This window comes from Dromaius novaehollandiae, chromosome 5 (assembly GCF_036370855.1).
Source record: "Dromaius novaehollandiae isolate bDroNov1 chromosome 5, bDroNov1.hap1, whole genome shotgun sequence".
NCBI lineage: Eukaryota > Metazoa > Chordata > Aves > Casuariiformes > Dromaiidae > Dromaius > Dromaius novaehollandiae.
The window spans coordinates 1,796,489-1,812,932 of record NC_088102.1 but is presented as its reverse complement, the minus strand read 5'-3'; the positions used below and the strand labels follow the sequence as shown (position 1 = coordinate 1,812,932).

General features: G+C 41.7%; 1 protein-coding gene across 1 annotated transcript in view; it reads right to left on the bottom strand.

The window, feature by feature from the left end:
• TOGARAM1 (TOG array regulator of axonemal microtubules 1) overlaps positions 1–16,444 on the bottom strand; it is a 43,579-nt gene that overhangs the window by 25,020 nt on the left and 2,115 nt on the right. Inside the window, exons 2-6 of the mRNA XM_064511791.1 lie at positions 6,505–6,661; positions 5,188–5,322; positions 4,144–4,194; positions 2,798–3,094; positions 527–792 (exon numbers count right to left, since the gene is read on the bottom strand). Of these exons, the coding sequence (XP_064367861.1) occupies positions 527–792; positions 2,798–3,094; positions 4,144–4,194; positions 5,188–5,322; positions 6,505–6,661 (906 nt within the window). The remainder of the gene's footprint in view (positions 1–526; positions 793–2,797; positions 3,095–4,143; positions 4,195–5,187; positions 5,323–6,504; positions 6,662–16,444) is intronic.

The window sequence follows — 16,444 nt, the reverse complement described above, 5'->3', positions numbered from 1 at the left end:
TCAGATTTTCTCATTTTACCCAAGAACGACTGAATTCTAAGACAGCTAAGACACACTGGAGTATCAAAGGCAAATTTCAACAAACCTGGAAGATTAAGGAAACTCAGAGTCCAATGAGTCCTTCAGTAATAAAGTTATTAGTTATTCTGGGCCCCTTGCTATAACCAAAGAAAGAATTATTATTTAAATCTGACATGAAATTTAAACTTAAGTCTAGATAGTGAAAACAGAAACTGTATAAATGCTTATAATTCCTGCCTTGGTACTACATGATGATTTCAGCTCTCAGAAGAAAAGGTAAATTCACCTATGTCTGGAAGAAACACAGGGAATGTGTTTCAACATGGATATTTATTGCTTTAACTACTTCTGTCAATCACTCTTACCTTATTATTACCTTATCAGACCTGCTGTACTGATGACAGTCACAAAATTTAAGTCAGCAAATATTTATTACCTTCTGGCACTTAAAAAAAAATAAACTCCATCAATTGTTAAAAGTGCGTAAACTCATATTTAAACAAACCTCTTCTTGGTCCACTTCTTTGTCATCAACATTTAGCTCTGAAAGATCAGCTGCAAGCTTCCTCCCCACTTCATTCATCCACACATCTTCACACTCCTCGTTTCTCCACTTAGTCACATTGAATTCGATCTTATCCGGCAACGGGCTAGCGATGCGGGGAATGGGGGGGACCGGTCTGGTCCCATTCAGGCCTCTCCGGGAAGGTGGGTGTCTCACCAAGGCCGGCTTCAGCTGCAGAGGAGAATGTTTCTCCTGCAAATTCTCCCCTGAGTGAGACACAACCACACGTCAGTGCTTCGGAGAGCAGCAACACAGCACTGAGCAGGACAAACTTCACCCCTCTTTTTTATGTGACAAAAGAAAAACCACTTTAAAATGAGCTGACATTTAGTGCTATAAACCACATTTGTGAACTTAATTGCATTTACTGTTATAAATACATCTCAGGGACATGGTACGAGCAAATTCTAATAAAAACAGTAAGAACATAAAAATAACCACACTGAGCCGGATCAAAGGCCTGTCCCTGACAAGGTAAGAAATGGAGTATTCAGTCAGTGACTTCCTCAGTCTGACACTGGCTGACCCACTTTCTTGGTATATGTCCACTGACTTTTTCAGTAAACTCCTGCTTTTGGCCTTGATAGCACCCTGCAGTTACGAGTTCCACAAAGAGCATAACAAGAGTACTTCCTTGCAGTTAAAACCTGGTGTCACAGAACCGCCTTTGTTCATTCATACATGTACATATGCATACACACAGACATACACATACACGCATAGACAGAATTAGATTTCTTACATGAACAGCAAATAATCATTTCCTATCCAACTGTGTTTTTATACCATGCATAATTTGAAAAACTTTCAACCTTCCTCCTCCAACATCTATTTTCCAAATGCACCAAAACAAATTTCTGAATACTTACTCATGCACGTTTTCCAACACTTAATTTTACAAAGTAATTAAAATAGTACCAGACATGCCTTCTTGCATTGCTTTTTTTATAACTTCCTGACTCTAGTTTTTTCATCTCTCTGCATTTTAAGCTCAGTTACCATTCACTTCTGCTTTTAGTGTCTCCTTTTTTAAAAAATATAAATTAGTCTATTTCATGCATATGCATACCAACATATACTTAGTGCCTTTAAAAGGTACTGAAATTTATCTTTCTTAATTCAGAAAAAAGAAGAACGGCACCCACCAAACTCTACTGTAAGCTGTGTAACAACAATAAAGTTATTCTAAAGAGATGGAAAAAAATGAAAACCATATGGAAAACACACTGAAAATCAGCAAGTGATGAACACAAATCTCCAGGGTAAAATTATATGCATTCAAGGCACAGACAACTTCCAAAGAACTAATTTAGAGAATTTCTACATACACACGGAAATATGGGTTTCAATTAAGATGAAATTTAAAACTGATTTCTTTAAACTGATGCAAAACTGTGTGTGGAAAGTCTTGCTTTGCGTAAACCACCTATGCTTCATGAATGATTAGGAATCTATTTAAGAGTAAAGCTCTTCTTAACTTTAAACTAGATTTCCTTTAATAAGTACTTGAACCAATTTAGCTAAGTGTATTTAAACAATTGTGATTAAATAAGTTTAAAAACTATTTCAAGTTAACCAATGTGTACATGAGGTTTTCAAAGACAGAGGAAATCAGATCGTAAACAGTAGTCTTTGCCATTAGTTGGCAATGTGAATTGAGATGAAATTAGCACAGATTCCACTCATTAGAGATGTAGCTGTTTGCAACCAGATTTTAAAGAGCTATTCTGAGAGCTAGCAATTTGAGACATAAGTTTCCAAATAAAAAGGTCAAAAGGCAAAATGCAGTGAGTAATGTTTTTTACATATGCATTAATGAGAGTACTAGAGGTAACAGGTCTTTTTGTATCGGCTTTCTTTGAAAGTGCTAGATTTTGGGGGTTGTTTTTATTTTAGTATGGTGGCAAACTGTTCACTGATAGGTTATCAATAACAAAAATGGTATTGTTGCATATTGTACTTTATCCCACATATTTAAAAGACAGAAGGAATGAAACATGCCAGTATATAAAACTACTAAATCACAAACATCTCTTTTTTTACAGAAGCCTCTAGCAGTATGACTACTAAGGTGCAGGTACAAAAATCTCACAGTTGGGACGTTGCATAATTCAAAATTGACCTGCCACTGCAGGGTTTCTGACCATTTTTTGAAGTCACTCAAAGTACAAACCTGAAATCAGTTTTCACTGCACGTGGCAACACTCCTACCTGCATTGTCTCCTGACTTCTGACTGAGGAGCGTCTTCTGGGAACTAGGCTTAGGCAGTCCTTCGAAGCTCTTCAGCGGCCAGGAGTTTGAGAAGTTAATGGTGGTATCTTGTGACTTCTTCGGAGAGTCAGCGGGAGGGGAGACGTGCTTTGGGCTATTTCGGGGGGACGACAGAGGATAGGACGGCAGGATGAAGGCCCCCTGACTTGCACCAGAGCCTTGGAAGGACAACCCATGCTCTGCTGGACTGCAAAAAGTTCTCTGTGCCTTGCTGGAAAAATTTAGGCTGGCACAAACTGAGCAAAGAAAGAGAGAACAGTATTTAGCATAATCAGCCTCTCTGACATCTCTTGTAATAATTTACAATGAAATAATACACTCTCTGGACAACAAAAAATAAAGGTTAGCATTTAAGCCAAGCGACAAACTGAATTAAATCAGATGATATAAAGCCATTTTTCAAACTGAACTGTCTCTCAGAATATTGACTTCCTTTTTCTGCATTTGATGAAATGAGTTTGTGTCTAAGCTATTTGGCAGTGATGCTTTAAGAATTATATTTTTTAAAAAAGATATAAGTAGATAGAGCATACTTCTGTTGCTTGCTGCTCCATATTTCAAGTCTGTATAGCAGAAGATTTACAAACACTGTTCTCAAAACTCAGTGATACAAGAGTACAAATAAGGAAGCAAAAATGTTATAAATTCTATTTCCTTTGAAAATCTAAAAATACAAACAATTATTTTTCCCGCAAATTAGTATATCAGAAGTGGAAAAATAAATATAGATTTAGAATTAAATTGTTTTAATTGTTTTCCAGGAAAAGCAGATGCTGAACTCATAAAAACATAGAGAGCAGAACTGTTTCCCACATACGCTCAAATTTTTAACCATGTAAGTGCATAAGAGGACAAGCTTTCGCAATGTTCCTGACAGTTTCTGTAAGGATCATTTTAAGCTGGACCATTTCAGCGATCTGATGGAGAGTACAAACCCACAAATGATCCTGCCGTAACTGTGAGCGGGAAAGCGCAGCCCGGGAGCGAGAACAAGTTACACAGCGAGCTGGATGCAGGGAATCTATTAACTGGCTGTGTCATCCCTGAGAAACTCATGCCTTTTGTTACGATTAAAGCATAGAAAGCGCCTTTACAAATCAGGTAGCTCCAAGGTCTCAGCCTTCTGCTCCTGCGGCATCCTGACGCTCCCCAGGGCTATCCTTGGGAAACAAAACTGAGAAAACCAGGTCAGGCGTGGGGCAGCGTTACAGGAGAAAGGCTAGAGTAACGATAGTAGGTGGCACAAAAACTGCTTGCAAAGAATAAATCAGCAAGTACAAAGTACCTGGCAGCATTTTGAAGACTGATGTGAAAGGACAGAAGATTGACTCAGTAGCTGCGGAGGCAAAAACCGAAGAGGGAATTTCTCCATTCTTTCCACGGGTACCAGAACACCACCATGGCTAGCAGCCCATGGCTAGCTGGGAGTACAGTTAGCAAGGGAAGGTCCTAGACAGCTTCCAGGAAGGTTTCAGCATGACCACTAGCACCACATCTGGAGCCAAGTAGCCACTCCAGCAGCTTTGCCCACAGATTTGGTATTGCTGCCATCCATTCCTCTGGAGTGAGTTTATTCCTTCACTATGAATGTACATCTGGCATTATTTTTATTTATGAATAGGGAAGCTTCTACATGCTACCCTGCTGATCTATCCCAGCCTCCATCCCTAGGGTTAAAGCACACTCGCTCAAGTCCTTAGCCTCACGTTTGAAACTAGCAGCAAACGCTGCCTGAAACAGCAGTGCCCTGTGTATCTCCCTGGTAAAAACTGTATAGCGAATGCCAATCAGTTGTCAGCTAACAACGAGTTTCAGAGACCAAATTAAAACAAGGATATGAGAATTAAAAGCTTTACATATACCAACAGTGTCTCTGCAGGACAATTCCCTCCAGCTGTTGGCCTCCGAGGAAGCGACAGACCTTTGCCTCCGCTTGCGTACGCACATGTTAATGCACATGCACCTCTGCTGTCCTCACCACGTTACAGGGGACCAAAAGAAGTATATTAACTAGTGCTAGAGAGGCAAGAGTCAGAGCTGGCCCCTGCTGTCAAGCAGGCTGGACTGATCTGATATATACTATTAACAGAACACTAAAAATCAGATTTTCAAGAAAAGTTCAGATTCCGTTACCCTGATACAGCCAGATATCAAAGGTGTGGGTGGCAAATCAAATAACCATGGGTGAAAAACAGGAGTGAGGCACTACCTGCTTCTGTATAGGTATGAAACAACATTTGAGTAATAGCTTAAATAATCCAACACAGAAAAAAAAAGACATGCCAAAAGCAACATGCACCGACTTATAATACAGTTACAATCCATGTACCTTTGTCTTGCTGACAGTTATTTAATCCTAAAAATTGTAAATCAGAATCCACACTACCACTCCTCCCATGTATCTGTGTGCATCCAAGTTGTCCACATTTCCCTGAAATATGCGGCTGATGAGAGCCCACAGCACCTTTCAAAAGGAAAACACAAATAACTAGATAAATACTTAACGTATGGTATTTAACTCAAAATATACAATAATATTTAATAGTGAATTAAGACTTTTTTCCTAACTTGCTGTGTAAAATCTAAGTAGTTTGAACGTTTTTAATGCTTCATTCAAGAGTTTCTAAGCAACCTCAGAACACTGTTCATAGGCACAAACTAGCAAAATGGCCGGTCGTTCGTGCAGGGCACTGTTCCAACTCCCAGAATTGTAGGGGGCCAAAAGAAAAAAACAAAACAATCACTTCTTTCAATACATGACAATAAAGGGAAGACAACACCTCAACACCTAAAAACACAATAAGTTTCTTTAGCATGATGTCACTGCAGCATAACGGCAAGTAAACTTTGCATTCCAGACATGTCAGCACTCCCAGCCACGGCAGAGTAGGTAACGTGCTGCCAAGCAAAGAGGGTAAAATCAAGTCTGGTCTTGCCCGGTTTCTTCACATGCCTTTTTGCTATTAAGATACAAATCACTGAGTCTACGTTGGTAGCATATATTAAGTGTATCACTAAACCTACAGTCTCGTATAGAACTGGTTTTGAAAAACACAGAACTTTTTTATCCTTTAAAGCAATCTTCAAAGCTCACTCTTTGGAGAGCTTTCTACCCTAACAGATTATATAAAGCAAAAAAGAGAAAATATACAAACCGAGAATAGGTATGCATTTACCTGCTCTCCTGCAGAGCCTACGACACGTAAATATCACTTTCCCTACAGCCGTTTATATAACCACATTATTTCCTTTTGGTCATGTCTTAAATGGCCAAATCACATTAAATGCTGTGAAAACACAGCGCTGTCTGCAAAGACGCTGATTTACAAGCTCTCCTAGATCTATCTAAACTAATGAATATCTGTGTGCGTGAAGCAGGACTGGAAAACCGTGGTTTACGTTTTCAGACGGTATGCACTTCCCAAAAGCATGCACAAACTATTCCAGTTTGCTTCAGCTGGAGACATAGTCCTGTGCCTGTCACTGAACTACTCACAGCAAATGGAAATAAATACTAAAACAAATAATAACAAATAATAAATCATGTCCATTAAGCTACAAATTTATGTTCAAGTTCTTGTAAGTCTATTTCATAAATGACAGATACTACCTGTCTAACCAAACACTTACCTGTGTTAATACTTACCAGCACAGACAGAAGAATGCTCCACACTAAAATCTATACTATTCTGAAACACATTCCTCGATGGTCTTTTTCTACTAAAAAATAACTCGTCACTGACTGGCATTGCTGGAGAGGGCCTTAACTTTGGAGACTGAAGGAAATCACTGGGTGGAGAGGACTGTAAGAAAAAGGAAAATAAAGAAACGTGTACGTGCATGAACACAATGTTCAACCCTTTTCTTTACAAACACCCGAATTATGCAAGCAACACTGTCATCCAGACCCCACCACTGCCCATAATTGCCTCTGGCCACACTGAAATCACACAAATCACTGTCAAGACTGACAGAAAAAAAGAGTTTTCTTTCCTGCCACTTAGCAAACGAAAAGCAACAGAATGAGTGTGTACAGGAGCCACCCGCAGAGGCAGAACCTGAAGCCGCCGGGAAAGGGGCTGCGAAACCCTCGGGACAGCTCAGGATCTCGGCTTGCAAAGCGGACGGTGGAGCCGTGCAGCTCGGGCGGCTCCAGGTCCGCGCTTCCCAGCAACGTGCGGCTTAAGACCCAATTTCACCAGGATAAAATGACTCAGTGGCGAGAGCAGCAGAGATGGAACAAGTCTTTCCAGCCTATACGAGTTCTTATAAATACTGTAACGTATCAGAATTAATATTGCAATCAGCAGATCGGGTGGAAGGATCAAGATCTCTTTCCCCAAACGCGCAGGTGAGAGTTTACAAACTAACAAACATATACCCCTAATTTAAGCTACAGGTGGATACTCAGTAACGATGAAATAGAAAGAGCGAGAAATAACTACTTAAACTCAAAACACTACTTAAAGTTTTAGAAAATATGCTTCTAACTCTGTTTTCCAACATTAAACTGTTTCACCTAACATTTTATTAGAAGATTGGTAAAACACGGCATGAAGCCTTTCATTTCTAAAAACTTCCTAATTTAGCATTGAGCCCAATGGTCCATCAATACAAACTGCTCAGGCTTCCTGTGCTGATCAAGTGCAGTTCATTTCTAAATGCAAAACTTGTTGATAAACATTTTCATTTCACGGCTATCCAATGCTTTAAGTAGTACAAGTATTAAAAAACATTTTAGCTGCATTGCAGTTCCCATTCAAATATAGGTTAACACTACTCACATTCCCAAAAGAAAAAAGTAACCTGACTTGTACCATTCACCATACTTAAAAATTAAAAAATAATATTTTGAATAAGTGCATTAAGGTACATTTAAATAGGCAACAGCTACTTAAGCTGTGAAAAAGCATGTTGCAGATTTAGTCTAAAAGCTGTATTTGGTAAAATTAGTAGCTTTCAATGAGACTCCATTATAGTTAAAGGAAAATTCTGAAAAAATATAAATACTTAGCAAAATAAAGGCCATGCTTTAAATAAAGGTTTCCTGCTTTCTGATTTAAATGTTAAAATCAGCAATTTAAGTCAATTCGAGGCTATATTAATCAACCCTGCTCTCCCCTCACACAGAGAAGGCTCCATGCAGAGGTCAAAACACAAGTCCAAACGGAACTGGAAATATTGCTCAATATTTGGAAGAACTACATTGTGTTAAGGCTAAAAAGCTTCCTTTACTTGACACACCAATTGTGCAAATGGAGGATTTCTGGCCTAAAACACACATAGTATGTTCACTTACAAAAAGGATATATTTTTAGTGTCACTGCAGATCTCAGTGCGCCCCAGGGATGGAGCCTGAAGCTGGGAACTCAGCACAAACCCCTGAGAATCAAACCGCAGCTCTGGCCAGCCGTAGCTGAATCCCTCCCCGCCGCACCGCCCGGCCCAGGCGGAGCCTTTCTCTGATTTACTGCCGTGGAACAAATGGTTTTTCACCAAAGCATCACACACACAAAAAAAACATGCCCAGAATTTAAAACCTGAAGCGGCACAGTCATGAAATCAGTAGCACGGCTACGAACACACTTTGTTTTTAAATCGTTATTATACTTACTTGGTCACAAAGTATCCCAGAAAGAGCATCCTTTTTTATCCTTACGGAACATATACAAAACCCTTTAAAAGTTTCCACAAAACCTTCAGAGCCCTTCCAACTAAAGACAGTCCACGACATGTTAACGAGATACAAACACAAGCCAAAAGGAGTGAAACCCCCGCACCCTAACAACGCAACTCCGCTTGAAATAACGGAGCTCAGGATTCAAACTTCTAAGTTAGGTATTTTCAATTTTGTTCTAATAGTGCCCTTTCCCTTGAAAACAAAAAAAATAACTCATACATGGTCCCCGTCACCAACAAATAAAGCAGCAAAGCAATAATATGACTATTTTAGTTTGGTGCTTTAAAAAAGCCACCTAGTCTACCCGGGGACAGCTGTTTCTCTCTGCGCTGACCGCCACGGTACGCGTCTACGCACGGCCTCTGGAAGGGAAACAGCCTGCTTGTTCTTGGGAGGCTTGCTGTGGTTAACCAGCAAATTTTTGTCTTTACTTACAACAAAGCATGTTCCAGCGTATTGTCACGTGCTCTGAATTCATCAAACGCGATTAAAGGGCCATCCATGTAACAAGACCAAAGCTCTCACCTGGAGGGCCCAAAGGAATCCCACCGAAAAGCTCAAAAACTCAAAACTAAAAAAAACAGTACCTACATCCCAGGAGCAAAGTGCTAACGCAGGACTGGACTTTTCCAGCGGGTTTCAGAGAAGATTAGATTCTCACTTAAACTGTTAGCGGACACCTGCTTAGTTTAGAGCTTCGACAATGCGGGAAAACTTAAGAACCTCGGCACTACCGGGGAGCAGAGAGAGGGCTCTGACCACTGAACGTACATTAAGAACAATGACTGAAATCACAACAGCAGTAACGACACGCTCTCGTTTTGTCTTCAGGCTACCCTAAAGGCCATCAGTAAAGAGGGCACAGCAGCTAAGTGACTTGTTTTAGGTTATTACGAGTCAGGATAAGAGAGGAGACGAGAACTCAGGATTCCCAGTTCTGCGCCCGGGCTGTTAGGGCACACCGTTTTCAACCTGCACATACGTCAGTCTGTGAAGAAATGCATTCCTTACCGCAAAGTAAGTGAAAAGTGCTTAACCCTTATTTCTCCATACAGACAAAACAACATATGCAGAAAGAGCAAGTTATACCACAGTGACATGATCGCACAACTTTGCTCAGTTGTTCAAACTCCAGCTATAGGAATAAAAACTGTCTGCCTTCTTGTTTGCAAATTATAATTATAGAGGTGATAAATTTGCTAAACACAGGCACACGGGGCGGTGGCAAATAAGAAATGCAAACCTAAAGCTGCCAGATTTTTCACTGAAAATAGCTGACAGATGCTGGCAAACAGAATTCCCAAAGGATTCAATTTCACTTAACTTCCACTGGTACCGGCGGTGCTAGCAACTTGAATCCGTACACGGAAACAAACCCTAAATCGGCGACCAGACCGCAGCCCTCGCTCCGGACCCCTCGCCGACAAGGGCCTGGAGCAGCCACGCTGGCTCAGATGGAAGCTCCATCTCAGCAAAGGTCCCTTCTCCAGCAGCGACCAAGAGCATGTGCCCAGGGAAGAGCTCAAGCACAGCACAGCACACGCTGGTATTTCCCCCAAACACCCTCTCAGCCTCCGGAAAGTCGTGGCTCCTCTCCCAGAGACTTCCACTTCCACGTGCAACGAAAGAACAGGTTTTATCACATATACAGGTCGACCTCCGCTGTCCTTTCACCCTTGCTAGCCACCGTGGGAAACAAGACTGTTTCATAAAACTAATTCCAGATCACTTCAAACACTCACTATGGTCTCGATAAAACCCAGCTACTAAGCTGTCCAGTTAATTTTTAGATAAGTAGGTAAAAATGTAGTTTTGGGAAAGTATGCGTACACCTTACGACACTCAGCTTCGGACACTGGATAACGCTTCAGTAAAACGCTCAGATGCTGTGCTTTCCCCCGAGGGCATGGCTTTGGGCAGGGGGTACGGCTCCGGGAAGAGAATATTAACTGCAGCAAATTCAGACAACTTTATCCATTTCATTTGGAGATAGCAAACTGAAGGGGACAAGCCTGGCACTGCCAGTCCAGGATGAGAAAAGACATCTATGCTTTACAGGGGGAAAACCCGTGAGGGAACTTTTATCCTGCAAGAATTACTGCCCACGCTACGCACTCTGTGCAGCACACGCCATTTGCAGTGCAAACACAGAAACGCTTCTCTGCCAGAAGATTGATCAGGAACTCGAAGCAGAGTATTAGCCTATTTCATGGCAACAGTTTTGTTTCTTCACGTTTCCAGGAGTTTAGGGGAGCTAATAATATTCACAAAACAAGTAGTGTTTAGATTTTTTTAAAACTGCTTCTGCACCCCAAACTTCAGACAGTGTTTTTATCCCGATAGTTTAGGTAAACTGGAATTAGAAGAGATTACAGGTAAAAGGGAAGAGAGCGGGTGGGGACTGCTAAAAAAGGAAGATGCTGTGATGTACCTAAGGTCATTTCTGACCTCCCAAGAAGGGCACACCAAGCTGGGAAGCTATCTGGGAATGTGACACGTTTGGTGACAGCAGGTTAACTCCAATTACTCAAAAGGAGCACCTAAAAGACTAGCAAGATCGTATCAAGTCCTGAAGAAAATAATGCTAATATTTATTTTGGAGTAGGATCTGCTTCCATTCAGACTGGAATTGTTTACATCTTCCAGGGCTTAAACCAAGGAATCAGAGCAGGCCTAATACATCAGTGGCTCCGGGAATAGCAACAACTTCAGCAAATTCGGACAACTTCATACATTTAATTTACAGAGAGCAAACTGAAGGTGACAAGCCTGGCGCTGCCAGCTCAGGATGAAAAAAGGACTGGACCTTACCAAACACAAACAAAGGAAAAAATCTACAGGGTTATGCACTTTATTAAATCTTTTTATTAAATCTTTTTTTGCAAACATTGAATCTCTCCAGCAAACAGTGTTCCACAGATGCTCTTTCAAGGCTCCTGTAAGTATATGCTCCGGAATGTAAATTTGCAGGTGTTAAAATCAATTAATGCAATATCCTTAATTCAGCTAGGAACTAGGAAAGCTGTAACCTACTGATACAAACTGAGCGGTGACAGCAACCGACTGCCCCCAAGGTAAGGGCTGGGAAGCCAGGCCTGTCAGAATCCATCTCTCGAAGAAGCTAGAGCTAAAGGCAGAGTCTGTCCTGCAGCTCTGACAGATGTGCACAGCTGTCAAGAAGGAGACCGGTAGAAGCACAGCAAATTATGCTTAATTTGATGAACTCAGGGTTTTGCCTTCAGAAAGAAGAACGGAAAGCTGAGGTGCTATGAACAGCTATCGCCCTCAATTCTAGTATATAAAGCTCTGAAGCGTGAAATCGTCCCATTTAACCAAGAATAGTAGGTGTCAAAATAAACTAGTATATAAAGCTCTGAAGCGTGAAATCGTCCCATTTAACCAAGAATAGTAGGTGTCAAAATAAACAAGACATGCGGATTACACAAACACTGGTGTAAGTGTTTTCTAGCAGCTGTGTGCTACGTGATCCGTGAGCGCCCATTCCGGAGGGTCACCCGCGGCACGGCGTTTCCCAGTGGCAGCAGAACCCGTGCCGGCGCTGGCTGCGTCCCCGAGGCAGCAGCATCGCGGGGGCCAGCGCATCAGTCCTGCCGCGCTCGTGACGTCTCTGGGCCTTCGGTGGCATTCACCGGCTCCGACTGGCACTTTCTTCTGCCGCTGCACCTGGGAGGAGCACTCAATCCCGAGCTCAGAACAACAGCATTCCCGGGAACTTACAGGCATCAGTGCAGTGAGGCTGGTGCAACACTTGTCCATCAGAACCCAGCCAGCACCGCTGCCACCTGCAAGCTTACACATGGGTATGACATGAAATCAGTCTCAAAGCATTTCAGAGGTGACAGAGAAAAGCTTCATCAAGCCAACTTAGCATCACTGACAGAAGCTGCGTCCGGACAAACCCTTACCGGCAACGTGCTTTATCTACATTACATTTTTAGTACATATTAACTTATGCATGTTTAACCTCATGTCTTATCAGATCAGCAAAGTCTAGACATGGCCTTGGACAATCACTATGTAACATGCCCCTAAAAATACCAGTAAAAAATACTTTTAAACATTAAGCTAGTTTCATGCACCCTTTCAGCCACAGAATGACTCCAAATGTTAATTTTTAAACAAACTCATCTCAAAGGAATGTCTGAATTAATTATTAATTGTTTACACTTACAGGAACAAGTCAGCTACCCAAATTTTCTGCATGACATGCCTTACTAAAAGCAGGCAGTTACAAAGACATACTGCGGGCAGCTATCTTTTTTTCCTTTGGTCGTCTAATGCCCCGGGGTTAAACAGCTTTATTTATACAGCATACAGCAATCTCAGTTAACGAGGAATGTCTTCAAGCACAGGAAACACTGTCCAAGGTTAGGCCACACGTAAGCAAGTACAGCATCTTGAGCGAAAACACCGTTCACCTACTTACATCGTAGATGCACTCTGCAGGATGGGAGTAATTCCTTCGCACTGAGGTAACCAAACAACCACCATCAAGAAGTCAGCCAATATCGTACTAAAAATCAAGGTGGTCCCCAGCCCCACAGGGCTCTGCAGCCTATCCAGACAGATGCAACGGTAGGATCAGACAAACGATTAGGACGTGAAGACAGGGTAACAAAGATTTCAACCTATAGTAACCAGATAAACGCTTCAGTGCTTAACTGCTCTTGTTGCTTAAACTTCCGTTACAGTAAATGGGGTTTTGCCAATATAACTGAATTGAGCCCTGAGAGCAATTCACCTTATCCCGAATCAGGCGCTCGGTCAGAAGAACAGCCCTCTGCACTCCGCTGATCGCCCTGACTAGCTCTCCACCGACACGGAGACTGCTTCAGCAACTACCGTGCAGGCAACTATAATGAATCCCCACTCCGTTTTTCCCCTTACGCACACAGCGATGAGCAGCAGCGTTGGGCTTGCTCTCCAACGAAAAGTCTTCCTGACGTACTTCTTTTTTAAACACGGCTGCTCCTTTGGCTCACAGGGAGTGCAAAGACGTGGTAGCTACGTTAAACTCTGCTTCTGTCTTTCACAGGAGCACTGTCACAGCCAAGCGTTGGCTTTAAGGCTACGGAGGTACAAAGGAATTGCTGAGATCTGAAAAACCGGGTGCCACCACAATGTCCGAGGGGCAGATAAGCGCAGTCAGCACCAGTTAAACAACTGCTGCTGGAGAGATGCAGGATCGTTACAGAAGTCTATGCAGACTAAATAGGTACAAGACTGAACACAGAAACGAAGCTACTCCTTGAGCCAGGTGGAGTTCACGTCTGATTTAGTATGCCTTGGAAGAGCTTGGCAGGCAGCTGTTAATCCAAAGTGATTTTTAAAACGACAGCTCCCACAAGCCAGTTTTTTGCTCTTCTTAACTGTCCACTGCTAAAGAAGCAGTTTGCTCTTTCATATGGATCGATTCTGACTTTTCCAACCCATCGAAAGCCAAACATTGGCTGCTGGATTGTATCGGATGTCAGGTCTCTTTCCCTAACTATGGGAGTAAGGCTCCTGACATTTTTTACATCAGATGAACCACACCACTGAAGCAGGTCGGTAACACAGGCATGATTTTAGTACTGTGTTCATTTACATCTAAGTCAAAAATGTCGGCTTCCAAATGGTATAAAACATGATGCCAAATGTTATTCTTGCCAGTACTTGCAAGGAAGCACAAAGCTATGTGGAGAGAAGTTATACTTCAATACAAAGTGAGTCCTGGTTTACAGGAGGTCTCTGGCCATTCAGATGCTTTCCAGGAAGCGTGCAAAAGCAGCATTAACATTTTTTCCTTTGGTAGAGTGCAGCTGATGATGTCTTCAAATTCTGACACCTCAAAGTTATCAATCTGCTTTCTACCAACCTAAATATGCAAGAAAACAGCATAAAATGGAAGTGAGAGGCAAAGAGAACAAAGTCAGAAAGTAGAGGGAAAAGACAGGAACAGACAGCATTTCCAGGAGGCACAGGGTGCCTTAGAAAAAGTCATTAAATAAAAAAAATAGTTCTTATTAAAAAGGAATAAATATAGTACAAACAGTATTTTCTCTCTGTAAAAGCACTTTCTCTGCCAACCGCTGTAAACTACATGGTAGCAGCGAAAGCGAAGCCAGACTGGTTAACTTCAACTTGAATCCCTGAATAGCAGGAAAGGAAAATAAATTCAGGAAAGCAACCCACGCTGATATTCACATATAGCTTATGTTTGAAATGTTTCTACCAAATAAAGGCTGAAATTGATTCTGCTCTAATTCTGCAGAAGCAGATGGCACAAATACAAGTTCTACATCTATTCATAAGGCGGAACAAAGTGAAACATTCAGCACAGTATACAAGAATGTAAGAAAAAAAATCATCAAAAAAGGAAAGTGTTAATTTAAGTATTTGCATACTGTTATATAACTGGAAAGGTCTTCCAAGAAGAAAAAAGAAAAGCTATCATCCCACACAGACAAGTTTTGGGACTGAGGAGGAGATGAGCCAAGCGTTTGGGAGAGGAAAGGAGCCAATCTGAAGGTTTTCCCATTTTTTCCTAGTAGGCTTTACATAAAACAGGCAACCAGCTCTCCCGTAGGGGAGCCTTTTGCAGTGCGCTCCTGACCTGCACACCTTTGGGAGGAATACTAAAGGCAAACAACCCCCAAACACACTCTTAGCATTGGTAGTTATGCTGGTTTTCATCCCCATTTTATGAGATGGGGTTTAGACCCATGAAGTCTACACTACGCACATACACCAAAAGGCTTTTACCATATCAGTGTCAAGGATGTCACTTAGTAAACAGAGCAATTCGTTATCACTGAACCGAAGCCCTGAATATGAAGCTACTTCTCTGGGTCAAATTTAGGTTCACGCCTTCCTAAATGCACTTTACATATGCAACAAAACAGAAACTATAAACCAATTCCTTTCTCTCCCTCCATCCAGCAGAGGAGACTTTGTGCACTCCTCTCAGCTTACGGGAACAAATGCAGCTGCATGTGTAAAAAAGGTTAAAAAGACTAGAGCCACTTCCACCACAGCCGCGAGGCCGGGAGGGGATTCTCTGTCAGCAGCCTTCCACTGTCCCAGGGGGAACCGAGGGGCTTTTGCTGTGCATGCTGGCTGCCTTGGGGCTTGCACCCCTCCAAAAAAAAAAAAAAAGAAAAGAAAACCAAAAAAAAAGCAACCAACGAACCACACGGTACAGAACGCAGTCCAATTTATACAGAGAACGCTGGCAATTAACCATTATTTGTACCATTTATTGTAGTTAATAATGAAAAGCTGTTTCAGAAAAAAAACCCTTTTTACTCTACAGATGTTCCCTGCACACTTGCTGTCCAGACCCTGACCAGTATAGAAAAGGTACTCAGGTGTCCGATTCCCAACTCAAAAGGATAAAGATCATTAGGAGCCTGAATAAAGATAACATACACACCAACTAAGGACATGAGGCATGTGTGTGTACAAGCACGAACATGAACTCCTTCAAGAGCTCTACTATGCAGTAATGTTAATTAACATTCCCTTACTAAGAGACTTTATTAAAACCTAGTCCTCGCTAAACAAGAGCGCACAGCACTGCTAATGAATGCAGCCAACTAGGGAGCAAGTTACTAGGTGACTAAGAAGGAAATTCTGAATACACAAATAATTGTAGTGAAGAAATTATGCTAAATAGATTCTAATTTTCTAACAAGAGCCACTAGCTTAAATTCATTTACTAGAGAACAAGTTATGATAAATTAAACAACCCGTTCAGTTAAAAAGAAAAAAAAAAACCACACACACACCCCTCAGAAAGTCTTAAATGCCTGGATATGCAAAACAGATGTCATGGGACAGAGCCGCTGCCAAGGTTAAAAGGACCTGAATAATTTTTCAAAAGTCTCTTCCCACCATGGATGCT